Source organism: Manacus candei, unplaced genomic scaffold (genome assembly GCF_025592945.1).
Source record: "Manacus candei isolate 608988 ecotype Guabito, Panama unplaced genomic scaffold, ASM2559294v1 h1tg000049l, whole genome shotgun sequence".
Lineage (NCBI taxonomy): Eukaryota > Metazoa > Chordata > Aves > Passeriformes > Pipridae > Manacus > Manacus candei.
This window is the reverse complement of record NW_026138097.1, coordinates 18,940,484-18,958,072: the sequence shown is the minus strand read 5'-3', so window position 1 is coordinate 18,958,072 and position 17,589 is coordinate 18,940,484. Positions and strand designations below refer to the sequence as shown.

The 17,589-nt window shown below is 45.9% G+C and overlaps 1 protein-coding gene across 1 annotated transcript in view; it reads right to left on the bottom strand.

Annotated features, from left to right (window-relative positions):
• The window catches only part of BCL2 (BCL2 apoptosis regulator), a 97,387-nt gene extending 86,657 nt beyond the window's left edge, over positions 1–10,730 (bottom strand). The window contains exon 1 of the mRNA XM_051799380.1: positions 8,831–10,730. Coding sequence (XP_051655340.1) covers positions 8,831–9,415 — 585 coding nt within the window. The 5' untranslated portion in view covers positions 9,416–10,730. The remainder of the gene's footprint in view (positions 1–8,830) is intronic.
• Positions 10,731–17,589: the final 6,859 nt, after the last annotated feature.

Genomic DNA, 17,589 nt, shown 5'->3' with positions numbered 1-17,589 from the left:
ATTCCTTCTTGAAACACCCAATGAACTGTGCTGATATATAAAAGTAAACATTAATACTGTCAGTTGCTGTTTCTCACAGTGCTCACCCTTTCCCTAAATAAAAAGTAGAAATCAACACCTGAAACTGATCTCTTTAATCTGTTTCCATCACAAGCATTGCTAAACACATCCAAACAGTGGAGCTGAAAAGTTTAAGCCTGATTTCTATTTAAGTTTTATTTTGTCTTTCTTCTATCTCCTCTCTCCACTCAAATCTCACCCCAAGATAGTTTCACAATCTGACTCACTTTGCTCTTTCCCAGGCTAGCAAGCTCCAGCAATGACAAAATGTAATGCTACAGATTTGAACTTTATTCTAAGCCCCAAATTACTATGATGGACGTTTTGTTCAATATTGTACCTTGTATCACTCCTTTTTTTTAATTATAGATCATCAGCCCAACTCATGATAGCATGGCGGACAACAATAAATTTCCCAGACCTGGTATGCTGTGTAGCTAGCAAGAATACCTATTTCATAGCTGAGTTAACTGAAAAAGAGAGATATTAATGATTTGCCCCATATCCTATCGTGTACCCAGTACTACAGCCAAGAAGAGGAAGTTAAGTTTTGACTCTTAGTTGCTTTCTCGAACAACTGCGTGACAGTCTCTTTCAATCACTATGTGGGAAAAATGAAGCCTTTTCTTTTTGATTGTACCTGGCTCACATACATAAATTACTCACTGAAGTACCGTGAAACCCAAATCAACAAAATGGAATCATTATTTTTATGCTTCCTAAATAAAATAGCAATAAAATTATGTATGCACTGAAGGATGCTGACTATTATTTTCAACTAACTCAAAATCATAGAATCATAAGAGTTATTTAGGTTGGAAAAGACCTTTAAGATCATTGAGTCCAACCATTAACCCAGCGCCTCTCCTTTTTACAGAACTTCGATGACAAATACAAGGAGGATGGGCTTGCAACTTTAAGTCCGAAGTTAGGTACTCATGTGGCAATTCATAACAGATTTCCAGACAGCACAGGAGTAAATTCAGTGACGTGGGTACTCTTAGAAACACAGCAAGCGCACTTACAATTACCTTTACAAAACATACGCAGGATTAAGGAATTTTCCCCGGATGGATGAGACTGGCAGCACATGCATCCCAGTATCCCCAGACACCACCCTGCACCAGGTGCTCTGGTGGAGAAGCAGTGGAATAGATAATTTTGAAACAGCATTACCTGGAGAAAGGTCTACCCTCAGCATTTGGTGATCTAATTTCAGCAGCTGACGTTAAATTTAGCCCAAGGTGTATGACTACCCTTTCAAACAATTTGATTCAAATATAAGCATAGATGTTTTCCTTACCCTTATGAACACCTAAACCTTTCCTGAATGCAACTGAGTACTTCCACTCACAGCTCTCCCATGAAAACAACTCCCAAAGGTTAATCATGTGTTGCAGAAAAGGCTATTTTTCTCTATTAGCTGAAAATTGGTGGCTTTTTCATTTGATCTTATTTTTCTTGCTGTATATACAAAGTAAATATAACTAAAATTGTCCAATTAAGTGCCTCTTCCTGTTCCTATTGAAGTCAATGGCAACATTTTCTAATACCAGATTCGTTTTCTCACTCATTGACTGTAAAACCCAGAAATCCACAAGGAACTTAGCAAGGGGGAATTTAGTAAAGTATATCAATATACAATAATTATGACAGCAAACTAGCATTAAGATAAAATAACAGAAAATAAATTCCAGACTTTCAGATGCATTTGGAAAAGTTATCTGGTTTCATAGTCTCTTGGGAGCCAAAAAAAAAAAAAGTCAAAAAAAAAAAAAAAAAGCCATCAGATTGTTAATGAGACTGAAAGCCAGAGTAAAATAAAAATCCCTCAAATCTGTCATCAGCATTCATGTTTGCCAAGAAGGCCTGGATGTTATCCTGCTGGGGAAGAGAAGATTTATGGCACCGCACACCTTCATCCATCCTATTATAATATATGAAATGGAAAATAAAACAGGTCGGTACTGCCCTCAGAAATAATCAGTATTTTGCTGCCACTGCCTAACAAATGTTGCTATTATTGTTACTAAATCAGCAGGAGAGCAGCCACGAGGTGCTCATAAATAAATTATTTTTAAAAAACCAACAAACCAAACAGGGTTGGGCTCCACCCTCCTAAGGGTGTGAAGGAAAATAAAACAGGGATGGAGGGGGGAAGGGCCAGACCTGGCACACACAGTGCTGTGTGGCAGCACCCAGAATCCTGGCTGGCACCCAGTGCCCGGCACCAGCAGCAATGATGGAAAGGGGTGGTGAGAAAGCTGGTGACAACCAGCCCACCATGAAGCTGAAAGAGAAAACAGGCAAAGACCCAGAACCACTCACCGTAACTCTGATTTCCAAAGGGGATGGAAATGCAATATCCGAAAAGTGAAAATTCCCTTTGCTACAGGAGAGTCATTATTCAATTAGACCTTTTGCACTGTTTTTCAGTTATGGCTCCTCAAGTGCCCAGGCTGCTGACCCAGTTTGGGGCTACAGAGACCCCACATCACTGCCTTTCCAGCAGCCCCAGAGTAGGACTGTGGTGCTAAAAGGCTTTGGGCTAGGTCAGAGAGGCAGTTGCAGGGCAAGATGGGAGACAAGGACACAGCACAGTTGCTGGCAGCTGGCATTGGCATGCAGAGAGCCACCACTTCAGTCATTCTTGTCCTGAGCCCCCGGCCCAGCATCCTTTGGTGGCAATGGCAGAGCAAAGGTTGGCTTTCCATGAGCCAGGCACAAACCATCACACAAGACCCAAAACCACAGCACAGGTTTCACAGTGACACCTGAGAGCTGCTCCTGTTTCTACATATACTTCCCACCACCATCCCAGTTCCAACCCACTGAAAGATGACCCTCTCATCAAGGATGCCTGTATCGAGCACAAGGGCTTAATGTTTGCTGGCAATGCAGTACAAAGTTCCTGTGCTGCCTTAGGAAGCCCAGGCCCTGGGATCTGGCCGCTGGGAAAATGCTTCTGCTCCACATGCAATTTCACACATCATTGCATAGGTCTTGTGATTCTCCTGCTAGAGCCATGCCTTGCCATCGGAGAAACGCTTGTGCCTCAGCAGAAAAATTCAGCTGGATTTTCTTCATGGATTACCGACTCTGAATTTCAAGCTACATACTCAAAAAACTAAGCTCCTTACTGTCCAGCAGAGCTAACACAGCAGCTCAAGAGAGGCCTGTGTTAGTGCAGGCACAGAACAAACTTCTTTCTCAATACTGAAAGTAAAATAAAACTTTTTAATAGGATTGCTGTTTGAACTTTACAGTTCTTTGCAAGATCAAGGCAAATGACATCATCTGCACAAGTGAGACCCCTGGTTCTGAAATTTTAAAGGTCACAGTCAATATACTTTTTTTTATTTTTTTAGAAAAAAGGCCAGACTTCTGAGAAAATACACAACCTAATGTTGTTGCAAGTTACAGAGAAAGCTATTATAAATGAAAAGGACTGGAGAACCGCAATCATTTTCTCTTTCTGCCCTGGCTCTTCTCCTCTTTGCTTCTGTACAGAGCCCCCATAGATGAATTTCTTGCTCTTCAGCAACAGCAAAAAGAAAAATATTTTGATATTTTGAGAATTCAATTATAAACCCACAAAGCCACAAAAACTGGCAAAGGACCTAGAAGGTGCAACACTTGAAACTGCCAATTCATTTATTTAACTGAGTGGATTTCAGATAGTTTCCTTTTACCAGTCAAACAGTGACTTGGGGTTAGCCCCACTGGGGATTGAGACGTTAACAAGGCTGAATGTTGCTAGTAAAGAAAGTCAAGTGCCTCTGCTCCAGCCCATGGCATCCCACTCCAAGCAAGGTGAAATCACATGCTGAATGAGCAAGAGGCTTTTGCTTGGGACTTGCACGAGAAGCAACGTTCTGTGCAGGCGGGTGTCTGGCAGAGCTGTTAGGAAAGCAGCTCCAGATCCTGAAAGGGATGGGATTTCAGTCAGTGCCCCACACATGAACTCTGGAAGGGTCCTGTGCCACACCGCTATCCACTACCCCTAGCTCTGTCCTGGAGGCAGATGCACCTGCCATCCATCACCTTCATGAGAGGGCCATGGACCACTTGCAGGGTACAGAGACCCTCCAAGCTTCCTTTCCAAACCTGTCCAAGCCATGCCACCAAACAAAAAGAGCCAATGGTTTACTAGGCACAAAAAAAAAAAAAAAAAAAAAAAGGAAGCTCAGGGATGACGACTCAGGAGAAGGGAAAGCTAGGGTCTACTTGCTGGTCCAAGAAGCATTTATTCATCTGGCTGTAGACAGCCACCTGAGAAAACACATTGGACTGCAGGAATTAGACACCTCAGTTCTTCCTCCTTCACCAAATGAAATCTCACCCCTGAGAGGAGGAGGAGCCCTGTTGCCAAAGGAGAGGACACCTCAGCAAAATCAGCAGCCATCTGGTAGGTGAAACTTCCTGAGATGGTGGCGATGCGGGTGTAAACCCCCCTGCCAGGCTGGGGAAGGTCTTGTTGGCAAAGCTCGGGAGAGGCCTTAGCTAAGGAGCCACAAGGAAAAGTGGGAGCTTCTCCTCAATGTGTTTGCACGCAAGGATGGCACCTGAGTGAGAGCAGGTGGGCCAGAAGGTGCCTGCCAGCTTCGGGACAGGGAAGTTCTAGGGAACTGTTCCCCGCAGCATACTGAGTGGCTCCCCTCTTCTGACTAGCTTGGGTGAGGAACAGTGAGAAGCCAGGGACTTCTGTCACTATTCTGGCCAGGCAGACACCTTGAGGATGCCAGCGCTTATGTTCCACCCAACGTCCACTTCAGACATCTAAATCCTCTCCTGTATTCTGGCCTTAACCCTCAAACAAAACAAAGAACTGCAATAAATGAAGAGAATCAGATGAAAACACACAACCCTTGCATTCCTGGTTCAAATGTAAATATTGGCATTTAAAATTATGTGTTCTCAGCTGAATTTTCAACAAAACACTGCTTCTCTCACCTGGGCTTCTTTATTCTTTACATCAAAAACGTACTTGTCTATGTAAATATGACGGTGCCTGTGTCTCCTTCTGTAGTTCTCACAATTGGTTTTTCTTGAACAGCTTGGGGAGGAAGCCATATGTTGGACTAGAAGTGCCCAGAGCTAAGCATGGCTCCAACGTCTGTTAGGTTGTATGCCCAAAGAGGGGACCCATCACTGCAAGACAGACACAGTTACTTAACCCACACCAACTGCATCACTTCAATCTTCCCCATGTCAATGTCAAAAGTTGCCAAGTGCAATAGCCACTCCTTCTGCTGCTCTGAAAATCAAAATGAAGCCGTGAGGTTGTTAATCAGAAAGCATACATCATACCAAGTACCATGAAATTGCAGAGATGAGCTTGTTCTCCTCTTATTTCTTTTGTAATACAATTAAGATGTTATCAGGCCAAAGTACAATATTGCGGTATCCTGGCCTAAGTGAAAATCTTTGAAAGCAGCATTTATTTGCCACCAGAACCACAAGCTAATAATACAGATTCCATGCAGTCCCTGTCTGTTGCTTTTTCTAAGTTTCAAACAAAACCATGATGCCATGTATTGTAAGGGTATTAACAATCCCCAGACACCATCATCAGCGATGCCTAGTGCCTAAAATTTATGCTCCACCAGCTCTATCCCCCTTCCAATCTGCCCTTTGATATGCTTCTTTCCTTGTTTTTTCTGCAATCTAAAGAATTCACATCCTGAAAACACACTGCCAACTCACAGAACTGATTCAAATGTAACAGATAAATAAGAAAAACATGTCAACCAAACTTCAGACCTGAGTGTAAGACACAGGCCCATACAACAGACACAAGGCACGTGCTGTCCAACTTACTTGCTGCGTGACATATGCCCATGACTAACTGTGATGCTCTCTTCTCTGGTATATGCACCCTCTAATAAACTTACCACTCCACAACATACTGGGGAACCACAACATAAAGGAAGAGAAGGCTACAGCAGCTGGAGCTCCTGCTTGTTGTAGCAACTTGCGTGACAGGGATATCTTACAGGCAGCTGTGCTGAAGTCCTACCAAGCATCACCACCTAAAGGCTACTTCAGAAGAGCCATCTGCGAGGTTTTAACAAGGTTCTTACACGGTATATGTTCCAACAGGCCAGTGCATATATTAAAGAATCCTTTTATGCTGACAGATTCTGAAAGCTAGAAAAAGAAAAAAAAGAAAAATCCAGTGCCCTATGCTGTCTTGATTTCTGTGTGAAGAGATGATCCCAAAAGCTGTGTTAGCAACTTCATGTTAGTCTTTTGCTCTTTGTAATCAGCTAGAAGGTTTTGCCTGTGTTTAATACAATCCCATGGCTCAAAAGTACCAGTCGTGTACCAGACAGACAAGCAAAAGCCACCTTCAAGTAGTATTTTGCAGATCATCTCCCATGTATACATTACAAATAACACACGACAGTAAACGGTATCACATGCATCCAAATTCTGGAGTTTCTGTTGATAGGAAACCTGAATAAAGAACTAAATGGCTATCGATAAGAAGTGTCCTTTCCTTTTAAAGGCAGTCGTTGTTTACAATCCCAAGTTTCTTGTATTTCTAACTGTCAAGAAACGGCTCCAGGGCTCATCTCCTCTGGCCAGTCCCGCCTGGTACCACCTGTACTTTCATATTCTTGGTTTTATTCATTATTTATGTTTCTCTTTACAGAATACACCCACAGGACAATACATCTCCAGCATGCTTATGATTTGATCCAAAGCTCACTGGAGTCAACAGAATTACTTCACTGGCTCTGGAGTGAACTGAGGGCCCCAGCTCCGCAAACCGGCTTCCAGCCCGAGGAGCGACTTACGCACAAGTTAGGCATCCCAGCCCAGAAGTGCAATCACAAAATCCCTAACCCTTTAGCTGCTTGCCTTTTAACCAGCCAAGGTCTCCAAAAGCCTGAACCGTTTGCAGATTTTTCCTTCCCACAGTTATCTGTTTTGTGAAAAAAACCCCATACTACACCAACAAACCCTCTGGAGTGATCCAGGAAATAGGGGATCAGGGGATAGATCTCTCTCTCCCAAGTGTGGTCCTAACCATTACATGCCGGAGTAATTTTATGTGTATGTGTGTATATACATATGTGTGTGTCTGTACATGTGTGCATATTTGTATATACATATATATGTATATAAATGCACAGACACACACATGCACACACACACACACATTTTTTGCTCCCCCTTCTGGCCCCATGAATCTTGAATTTTTTTCTTCTTGGTGGAAGCAGAGGAGAGCAGGAGAACAATCCTGCCTCCAATGTGACTTGTAGCCAGGGACCAGCAGCACTCCTCTGGAAGGTGCGCAGTGTGGATTCCTGCTGGGAAAAGGGCCCCAAAGCTTTGCTCCCTCCATTATGGCAGCAGGTAGATGTCCTCTGAATCCCTTAATGCATATCACCTTTAGTCAGATGGATTCAACAGCGAGAAGGCAGTATCTTTATTTTTTAACAGAGATGGTCAATGCAGGCAACACATTTTTTGGCATAACACTTACTTAGCAAGAGACCCACGGCTAAAATTTTCATGTGACAATGCTTCACAAACACCAGACTTGTGAAACACGTTAACTGGGAAACATATACTGTATTTTATCTTCTTTTACACACACCTTTTAAAGGTGTGCTGTGTCATTGAGTCAGCTCTCTGTATTTCACAGGGGACTGGACCTGAAATTGCTGGTGCCCTACCTAGCTGACCTAGGTGTCTTTATACCAGCTCTCAGCCCAGATACAAGGTTTCTTCTTCAGTATAACTTTTGTCATTTCTTCCTCCAACGCAATAATATCATAAGCTTTACACATACAACAGGTTTGGTTTGTGGGAGAGCGGCTGAGACCATGTTTTGTTCCAGTATATCAATTAATACAGGAAAGAAGGAAAGAAATATCTTTTCAATTTCAATGCAGTTATTAATTTTGGAAAGAGAGGGAGAGAGAAAAAGAAAAGGCTTTTGACTGACTATCAATGTAAAAGCTGTTCATTTTCCAGAGGTGGAAATCTTTCCTTTCTAGATGATGCTGAAGCCCACCCTGGACAGAGGTGATCTCTACCCCAGAAACACAGTCACCCATCAGATCGCAACAAATACTCATTTTCCAGAACAATCCCACAGACACGGCTCCCAGCACCTTTGTTTCATCGCAAGACAAAGATTTTTTATATTAGACATATCCTAAACCAAGAAATCCCACTCCAGTCGCCACCACAGCTGTAGACACTGTCACTGATGGCCACCTGCTCACCAGTAACACCGGGATCCTGTATTTGTTGCACACCAGTCTGGCACATCACCCCTAACATGCCTACATGCACACACACATAGGCGGTCCCTGATGCCCTGCAACTGGGACCTACCACAATGCGCCTCTCCCTGGCAGCTGGATGGGCATCTCTGCTGCCCCTTCCCACCCCGCTGCAGGACTCTGCCTTGGCCAGGAACCTGCCTTGATTCTGCCCATAGGCAAGGCTGGAGAGGACCAGGAAAGCAGAGACTGCTATAAAGACAGTGCCTCACTCATCCTTTTCGCTCCCAAGCTGTAGCTGATCTCCCATCTCAAACCACTCCATCTCAAACCACTCCACTGTACCCTGCAACGAGATGATACTCAACAACCCGCAAAAAGCCCATGCACACACCAGTGCAGACACCCCCAAGGCAAACCTTTTGCTCTCCACAACGCAAGCGTAACCTCTCAGGCACTGCCCAAATGGGGTTCCCACCAGCCACAGGTCAGAGCCCGTAGGGGAAGCCAGCAATTGGGGGACGTACCCAGCCTCCGTTGTCCTGGATCCAGTTGTGCAGGTGCCGGTTCAGGTACTCAGTCATCCAGGCAGCGATGCTGTCTACAAGGGGAGACATCTCCCGGTTGACGCTCTCCACACACATCACACCGCCAAACTCGAAGAAGGCCACAATTCTGCCCCAGTTAACCCCGTCTCGGAAGAGCTCCTCCACCACCGCCACGAAGCGGCTCCTGGCCGTGAAGGGAGTCAGGTGCAGCTGGCCAGACATTTGGGCAAAGTCCCTCTGGTAGCGGCGGGAAAACTCATCCCCTGCCTGGCGCAGGACGAGGTGGACGACCTGGGGTGCGAGGCGCAGCCCCTCGGCTGGGGGCGCGTGGCTAGCAGCAGCCGAGCCAGGGGGCTCGGGGTGTGGAGACACCAGCCCAGTGTGATCAGAGGAAGTCCCAGCAGCAGCAGCAACCGCAGCAGCAGCAGGAGGAGAGAGACCTGGAGGCAAGGGTGCCGGGTCCTCGCCGGCAGCCCAGTCGTATCCCCTCTGAGAGAGTTTATAGTGGATGTACTTCAGCACTATCTCCCGGTTATCGTAGCCTCTTCTCCCCGGATGAGCCATAATTCCCAAGAGGAAGCAGCAAGAGGAAGGGAGAGAGGAAGAAGAGGAGCAGGATGAACCCAAAAAAGTTAAGCAGCCAATAATAATAAAATTAATAACACCAAAAATTATAATCCAGTTACTGTATTGGATACGGTTTCATTCACGCTGTTGTGGGGGAGTTCTCAGGGTCTTGGAGGTACTTCTGTCTTCTCAGAGTTTCCTCCTCGGTTTGAGATGCACGTCATAAATAGGGATTTAAATGTTGTAAAGACTTTACTTCCAGGTGCACATTTATTACTTATTATAAATTTACTTTAGGACCATTTCCTCCTCGGTGTTGAAATACATCTTAAAAGATATTATACCGACTCAAAATCAGGTGCATTTTCCCCTAGGTGCTGGACTACCATGGACATGAAGGAGCAGACGAACACACACTGTAAAAACTGCAATTCAACACAATTTGTTAAGCAGCCTTGGACGGACGTTAATCCAACACACTTTATGCTAGAAACCTCAACACTAGGTTTTGGGTTTTTTTGTTAAGTTACACAAACTAAATTTCCTCTGTAAAGTACTTACTTGGACTATAAATATGTTCCTCTGTCAAGTTTCCTCTAAAAGAAAAATAGCAACAATAAAATCCAAACATCACAAGTCTTCAGAAAGGTTAAGTTCTGGCCGCTTTGATGCTTCAAGTCACCAAAGGGATGGGAAAGGGACAAAAAAAAAATATTTCTATTATTTCAAATGTTTTTTCCCAGACTTCTGTTTAACAGACATCTCCAAAAATGTGTCAAAGCTCAGAAAATAACGCCTTGCAGCCCGGGAAGGCGAACAACCCCAAAGAGACGGAAAATCCTGGAGACCAGATGAACCACATTTGAATCCAAGCTCTCGCAGAAGTGCTCTGTTTTTCCCTCCAGTGCAACGTACAGACATATGCATTTACGTAGTTTCATTCAGACACCGATCGCAGGAGCCCGGTGCTTCCACACACACGCACGCACACACCAAAAAAAAAAAAAAAAAAAAAAAAAAACTGTATGTATTTAGGAAATTAATTCTTTTGCACAAGAGAGTGCGAAAAAAAAAATTAATTAAAAAATGAAAATAAAAATAAAGAAGGAAAATTGCTTTTAACTGCTGCCATTTCCCGAGCAGCTTTGTATCGGCGGAGGAAGAGCCCCTGGCGCTGCCGAGGAGGGGCGCGGACGGGCGTGTGTGCGGTGTGATTGGTGCCGATGGGGACCGCGGCCGCGGCGCCGCTGCCCGCCCGCCCGCCCGCCCGCGCAGCCCCGCGCACCCCGCCGGCTCCGGGCGGCTCCTCCGGGCGCTCCGCGCTGCTGCTGCCGGCGGCGGCGGCGGCTCCGCGCGGTGGCGGCGGCGGCTCCGAGCGGCGGCGGGCGCGGGCGGGGAGCTCTCCCGGCGGCGGCGGCGGGGGGGAGCGGAGCGGAGCGGCGGGGGCGGGGAGAGGCGGGGAGGAGCGGAGCCCGAGGGGGAGGCTCCGGCTCCGGCCCCGGCCCCGCGCGGCGCAGCCGGGCGCGGTGGTTTCCTAGAGCTCCGCCTCACGCTTCATTCAAGAAAAGGGGGAAATGGGGAGGGGGGGGGGTGCGCTCAAAAAGAAACAGGCGGCGGGGGAAGGAGAGCAGCCCCCCGCGGCCCGGGCCCGCCTTCCATCGCGGCGGGGCCTGGGGCCGGCGGCGGGGCGGCGGGGGCGCGGAGCGGAGCTGTGCGGAGCGGAGCAGAGCGGAGCGGAGGGGCGGCCCTGGGGCCGCGGGCGGTGCTGCCGGCCCGCCTCGCCGCCCCCGCCCGTGCGGAGGAAGCGGGCGGCGGGGGCGAGGGGGTGCGAGCTGACGGCCCTCCGCAGGGGAGCGCGCCCCGCTCCGCGCCTCTGCCGCCCCGCGCGGATCCGTTTAAATAAATAAATCATACTTAAAAAAAAAAAAAAAAAGATAAAATGAGGGAGTGAAGGCGAGAAAAACAAACAAAAAAGCCCGAATCCCCCTTCTACAAAAGAAAAGTGGCCCGATACAGGCGGGCAGGGCTCTGACCGAGGTGGGGAGCGCTGGCCACAGCCCCTGCGCGGCCGCGGAGCCCGTGCGGGGCCGGGTCCCGGCTCGGCGGGTGCCCCCCGGCTCCCGCCCGTGCAGGATCCCGCACACCTGCTCCGCGCAGGCCGCCCGGCCGGTCGGCTTTCAGGCGTGCCCGTGGGACCGGCAGGGAGTTGGGTTTTAGGACTGTTTGTAGAAACGGGGCTCAGGTTTGTCCCTGCGCCCGGCCTGAAGAATTATTTTTTTATATATATATTGAAGAGGGACTACTCGAGCTGTTTGGCGATGAGGTGAATCTGGAGCTTGACCAAAGAAGCAGAGCTAACCTTCAAAGTAGGTTAAACCTACAGAGCTGTGAAATAGCGATGGTTCAGCCCCCCAGCCACCCCGAGCAGCGACATCGGTGTGATGTTGGGACTGCCCCAGCTGAAAGGGGGAGCCATCCCGGGGAAATGCCAAGGCGAACGGGAGCAGGGCATTCTCGGCACCTTTCGCTGCTTAATACAGGAGCGGGAAAGAGACTATGGATAAATTCTACCGATTTTTGTCGATATGAGGGTGACTGGGACGACAATCTCATCTATACACTACCCCGAACCTAAAAGGAATAAAATGCATAAGTAAAGCTGCGATCGTGAGTTTGTTCGGATAGGGGACACTCGGAATGACTGCACCCTCCCCTTCAAGCCTCTGTTTCCAGTGTCACGCTTCCTTCACCCACGGACCTGTCACGCGTAGTTCCGAGGTTGGCAGCTCCCCTGCTTGAGGAAATGGCACTGGTGTGGGGACGGTCACTTTTCCCTCCCTCCATAAGTAGGGGAGGTCCCGGCATCCAAATGGGAAGGATTCCCCATGCGCTAAACGGAACTCACCTGTGCCCTCGGTGATCCAGGGATTTGTTTCGAGGACGCACCGAGGAATTTGTTCCTAACATGTACAAACCAGCGCCTTTCCAGGTACCTGAAGAGGCGTTCAGGGTGTTTAATGGCTCTGGTGTCTTATTTAGCGGGGCACGGGAAGGCACTCGGCACCATATCTAGTGCCAGCATCCTCTCCACTCTCTCTCCCCGCTCTCTTCTCTCCCTCTCCTTTCCCCTTTCTCCTCTCTCTTCTCCCCTCTTGCTCCTCTCTCCACTTTTCTCTCCAGCGGGCGGCTGTTGCCACCCAGCGGCCGCCGCTCGCCCCAGGCTCGAGGCTCGGCCGCGACAGCCGGGACCCTCCGCCCCTCCCTGCAGGCTTGCGGGAGCGAAGGGCTCATTCGCCTCAGAACTGCCCGGGAAACGCCCGCCTGCTGATTGTATGAAACGGGCCTGGTTGAGTTCTCGGGGTTTAAGAGGGGTAGAGGTTGCAGGACAGCAAGTGAAATGAGGTCAAAAGAGGATTGATGATGTTCTGTGCAATCATTGACTAAAACCTGTACCGCAGCAGGGCATGCGTGTAACTCACGGTAATGCTGGAGCGCAAAGACGCCTCATCTCCATCCGTATGAAAGACTCCAGAGAGTAAGGTGCTTGCAATGAGCTGAGGGAGGGCTTCTGAAGGCAGAAATGTAGACAATGTCAACCAGGTAACATCACCACCTTTATATTCTCGCACCAAAAGAGAACGAAGAAAAAAAGGTCTCCTCTGAACGCAGAAAGCAACCTGACAATTCCCATGTAACATGCTAGGGGAAAAAAGTGATACAGAAAATCAGAACAGCCATAACCAACTAGGCTGCTGATTCAGTCTGTCACTGTGCCGGTGACTGAATCTAATGCAGTGGGTCCTGCAACTGAAAACACATCAGAGGCAGACGTTAAGTAACACAGCACTGCACAACAACATCTAGCAAGATTGGTTTTAAAGTTCAGAGGATAAATCAGTGTGGGACTGATGCAAAAAACAAAGATGCATATAAAATTAATGGGCTTTTGTAAGGAGGAATTGAAAATATCACTGATTTTGATTATGATATTTAAAGGTATTTTGTATGCAGAAATGGAAGTAAGACCAACTAAATGTACCAAGGACATATAATCAGAAAAATAAAATAGTTTCAGAATTCGTAACTGATTTTTGATGAAACAGCAAAAATTTATGAGATACTCTGTTTGGAAGGGACTTAGTAATGGTGCTTTTTCCCCACCAGCTCTTCATTCAGCACTTCGCTATAGGAATGATAGCTTTTTTAAAAGTTTAATAGGAAAATAGCAGTCATGGTTCACCAGAAATCTTGCTAATACCAAATGCAGCTGAGACTGTACAAAAAAAATGAAAAACACAAGGGAAAATCCTAGGAACTGTTTGCTTTAAGCAAGGGTATTAGGGATGAGTCACAGGAAACAAAAACTGTGCCTTGAAGAATGGCAAATTGTGACTGTAAAAAAGCAAAAGAAAATGATGTACATTTAAAGTCTTGTTCTTAACATTTAAGTGTCAAGCATCTGACCTGTATGGCTCTAATTGAAGGGAGAGGCATCTTAAAAACAATTATCATGGTACCTGAGTGGGTGATGAGCATCTATTACAGCGTCACAAGTTTGCATCACAATACTGCTTTTCACCTTGCTTGTTTATTTGAGCTCAGCAGGATAAAACAGCAGTTAAAAAGAGGCAATATGGTTTTGGGGGCAGATGGAAGAAATGGCAGAGAGGCTCAGGATTTACCAAGGAACATAAAATGAGTGCATGAAGTCAGCTAAGAAATCATTACGGTGCTTTTGGGTAGCAGAATAACATGCTGACTACTCAAGATCTGATCCTGCAAATCCTTCCTCACACCCACATTTACCTTTATGTGAGCTGGCCCACCAAAGCTGATCAGACTAATAAGAAGAATTAACCGTATGAAGAAATGGAACCTGATTAGGAATACAAGCAGCAGCTCACCTGAAAAAAGCTCTCTTGACAATTAAAGAGGCAGGAGCATTGACAACAGGCATCAGTCAGGTCTGGCAGTGCAAAGGACAGATTATGTTCTGGGACGGCTTTTTGATCCATGCTTGGGCAACTGACCAGACAGGATCCTACAAAGCCTGCTGTTTCTTCAGTGGCTTCCCAGATGCGCACTGTACTGTAGATGTATTATTAACAAACGATCTAGAAAGTTTGTAATGCCTGGCAACACTGAACTTCCCAACAATCTGAAAGCGGACACCTTTTCCCTGTACCTTTGTGTTAACATCAACAGGCTTTCGGCAGCAACTCTGGTTCCTGGTGACCTGCCCACCCTTTTATTTCCTTGGCTCACGCACAGGCAAGTTGGAGAGAAGCAAACGATTGTTTAAAGCCCTGCCTGAGCAGGCATGAAACAAGCAGGGTGTATGTTTGCACTCACACTGAACAAGGACATTGCCACATTTTTTTTTTTAAATCTGCAGAGATTTTTTATTCTAGAAAAAGTCAAAACCATCACCACCACCAACCAAAAAACCAAAACCAGTAAACTAAATTTGAGTAACTGAAAAGTAGTATCTAGAGCAATATAGATTAAATACAATTATGACACTTAAAGAGGTCTGTTGCCTTATGATGTTCTAGCACAGCTTAAATAGGAGATTTACTGAAAGAGTACACTAAGACTGTGCCCATGGGTGAGAAATTTGCACATATGCAAATTAGCAAGCCAGTGGCTCTGTAAAGACTTTTTGATGCTGTGTCCAGTGAGGCATTTGTCTGTGCCACCCACGGCCATGCTTCCCCCTGTTCCAAGCATTCAGTACTGCTCCTTTCCATGCCACTATGCATTTGCTCTGTGTGCCTTTGTGTCTGCAAGAGCTTTATAACTCACCCTGACTAAGACTAACCACCAACCACATGGTCTTTTCACGTTTCTTTCTGTCCAGGAGACCACAATACCCACGGATCTATGGTATCTCTGACAAGTTGGATGAAATGCCTTGAAAGCAATTCTCTTGTAGAGACTTGCATGCATGCATGCATATAATTCTCTGCCATCAGCTGCATGCCACCTGATTCATTGTTCAGAGCGTCTCATCGGGTTTGTTCAACGTGTGGCCCAACATTGCTGCCTAGGCAGCGGCTAGCATCTGTTGTACAGAATGCTTGAAAAAAGTTTCCTGCATGTAAAAATATAGGGAAAGGCAGTACCCATGAAGCCTGGATGTGTGTTTTCCTCATTTTTAACCAGGATGGTGGCAGGTTTACCTGAACAAACTTCACTTCTTCAGACTGCATTCCTGAAATGGGAGATTGCCTTTCATCCTGCTGGTGTTGCAAATGCTGCAGGTGTGGAGTGAATCCTTTTTGGCTGGAAGCGCTTGCAGAGCAAATAATGCTACTGTAAAACACTTAAAGCTGCCCAACCTGCAATTATGGTTTATTTCACAGGCTTTAATTGTGCTCATCAGGAAAGGCAGCTGGATGAGATACTTGGATAATATCCTTAGGGTCAACGTAGCAAACAGCTCCTGAGTTTCAGATGCCTTTTACTGTGCTCATCCCTCAATCATCTTCACTTCTTGTCAAGACCCATTAGCCCAGTGGTTTGGACTGGAAGGAGGCAAAACAGCTACATCCAGCTCTGGATATCCTTTTCTTTGACATCTCCACTATGTGACAATAGGGTCTTATCTGTATGAGAGCTGAGCTGTCTCGCCACCTTTTGCAAGCTGCCAACCTGTGCTTCTGATTCAGGCAATGCTGCCCCTGCCCTTTCTTTCTGCTATGTTGAAAAGAACTGGAGACCAACTTCCCAGCTGAAAGTGCAGAAAAGCAAAGGAGACAGCTTCCATACAGAGGCATAGGAAACAGAAAGAGTCTGCTGGACAAAGAGGAACATCCATCTCTGATTCATAAACGTTTATTACACCTGTTAAAATTTCTCCAAGTAAAAAGTGGGAAAGCGCTTTTTTTTGAGTAAATGCTTTGAAATAAAGACCAAGATGCTTCATTTTAATCACTTTCTTTGAAGCACTTGTTAGCTTTGGCAAGGGCATTCCCTTCAGTTGCAAGTTACCTAAAACATTAAAATTTGGTTTTAGACTTAGTTTTATACATATTATTTACAGCTGGTACCTTCACAGATTTAACACTGTATGTTGGTCAAGGGAGTTGATTCTTGGTGGTTGGTAGCATGATTGTGTTAGTCATGTACATTTTGCTTTCGCCCCTTGTATTTATTTATACTGCACTAGCAGCACTACTACAGAACCAACTTCATAGTTAGAACTGGAAAGGTTTAAAATTAACATGGTCATTCCCCTCCAAGCTGAAAACAAACTTGTTTTCAATTAAAAAAAAATAAAATTTCAGACTGACTTGGTGGCATTCTACCCCAGAGGAGACTCGGCATTATATTCAGCAATGTTTCCCCAGACAGCAAACCTTCACAAACAACTTTATGAAATATATCCCCCCCACATCAAATTAGATGCCCCCCCCAATAATAATTAGGTATGCATCTTTTGGGGTTTAAAAAAAAAAAAGTATTTGCACTTTCCATTTCCTTCAGTGTGAGTTTCATCCAAAAGCTTACCAGTATTATTTCCCCCCCACCGCAGACCATCACCAATGGAACATTAACACTGTCATCTTTCTCACCAATTTAGAGCATCTAGGGTGAAAGGAGGAAGAGAAGGAGGTTGGGTGGTGTGGCAAGACAGACACCTCATTTAAAGTCTCCCCCCAGTAACAGAAGAAAGGAAATGACTTCATGAGGTTTTTACTACAACCTTTGACAGACAATCATAGATACACCTACCCTTCAGTGTGCCTGGTACTACTGGCTGGGCAGGGAAAAAACCCAATTAAATGGAACTATCAGATAATTTAGCCTTGTAGCTGAAATGCAGTTATGAAAAGGATTGAGGAGCAATCTACTTTGGCCTGCTACTTTTACTGAAATGGAGAAATCAGGAGCTCCAGTTGCAACATTGATGTAGAATGTTGGAGAATTAAAAGATTAACATCAGCCCCATAGCTTTAAAACACAATTTTAGATAGCCTATGCTTTCCTCAATCCATCTTTGATTTTTGGCTCTCTGATAATTTAATACAAATGTCTTTTTTTAAAAGATTGAACATTTGAGATTTTGAATTTAATTTGGGAATAAGTATCTTGGTGCTACTCCTCCCCTACTATTATACTAGAGCAAGCTATACACTGAAGCCCTCCTACTATAGAGTTCAAACATA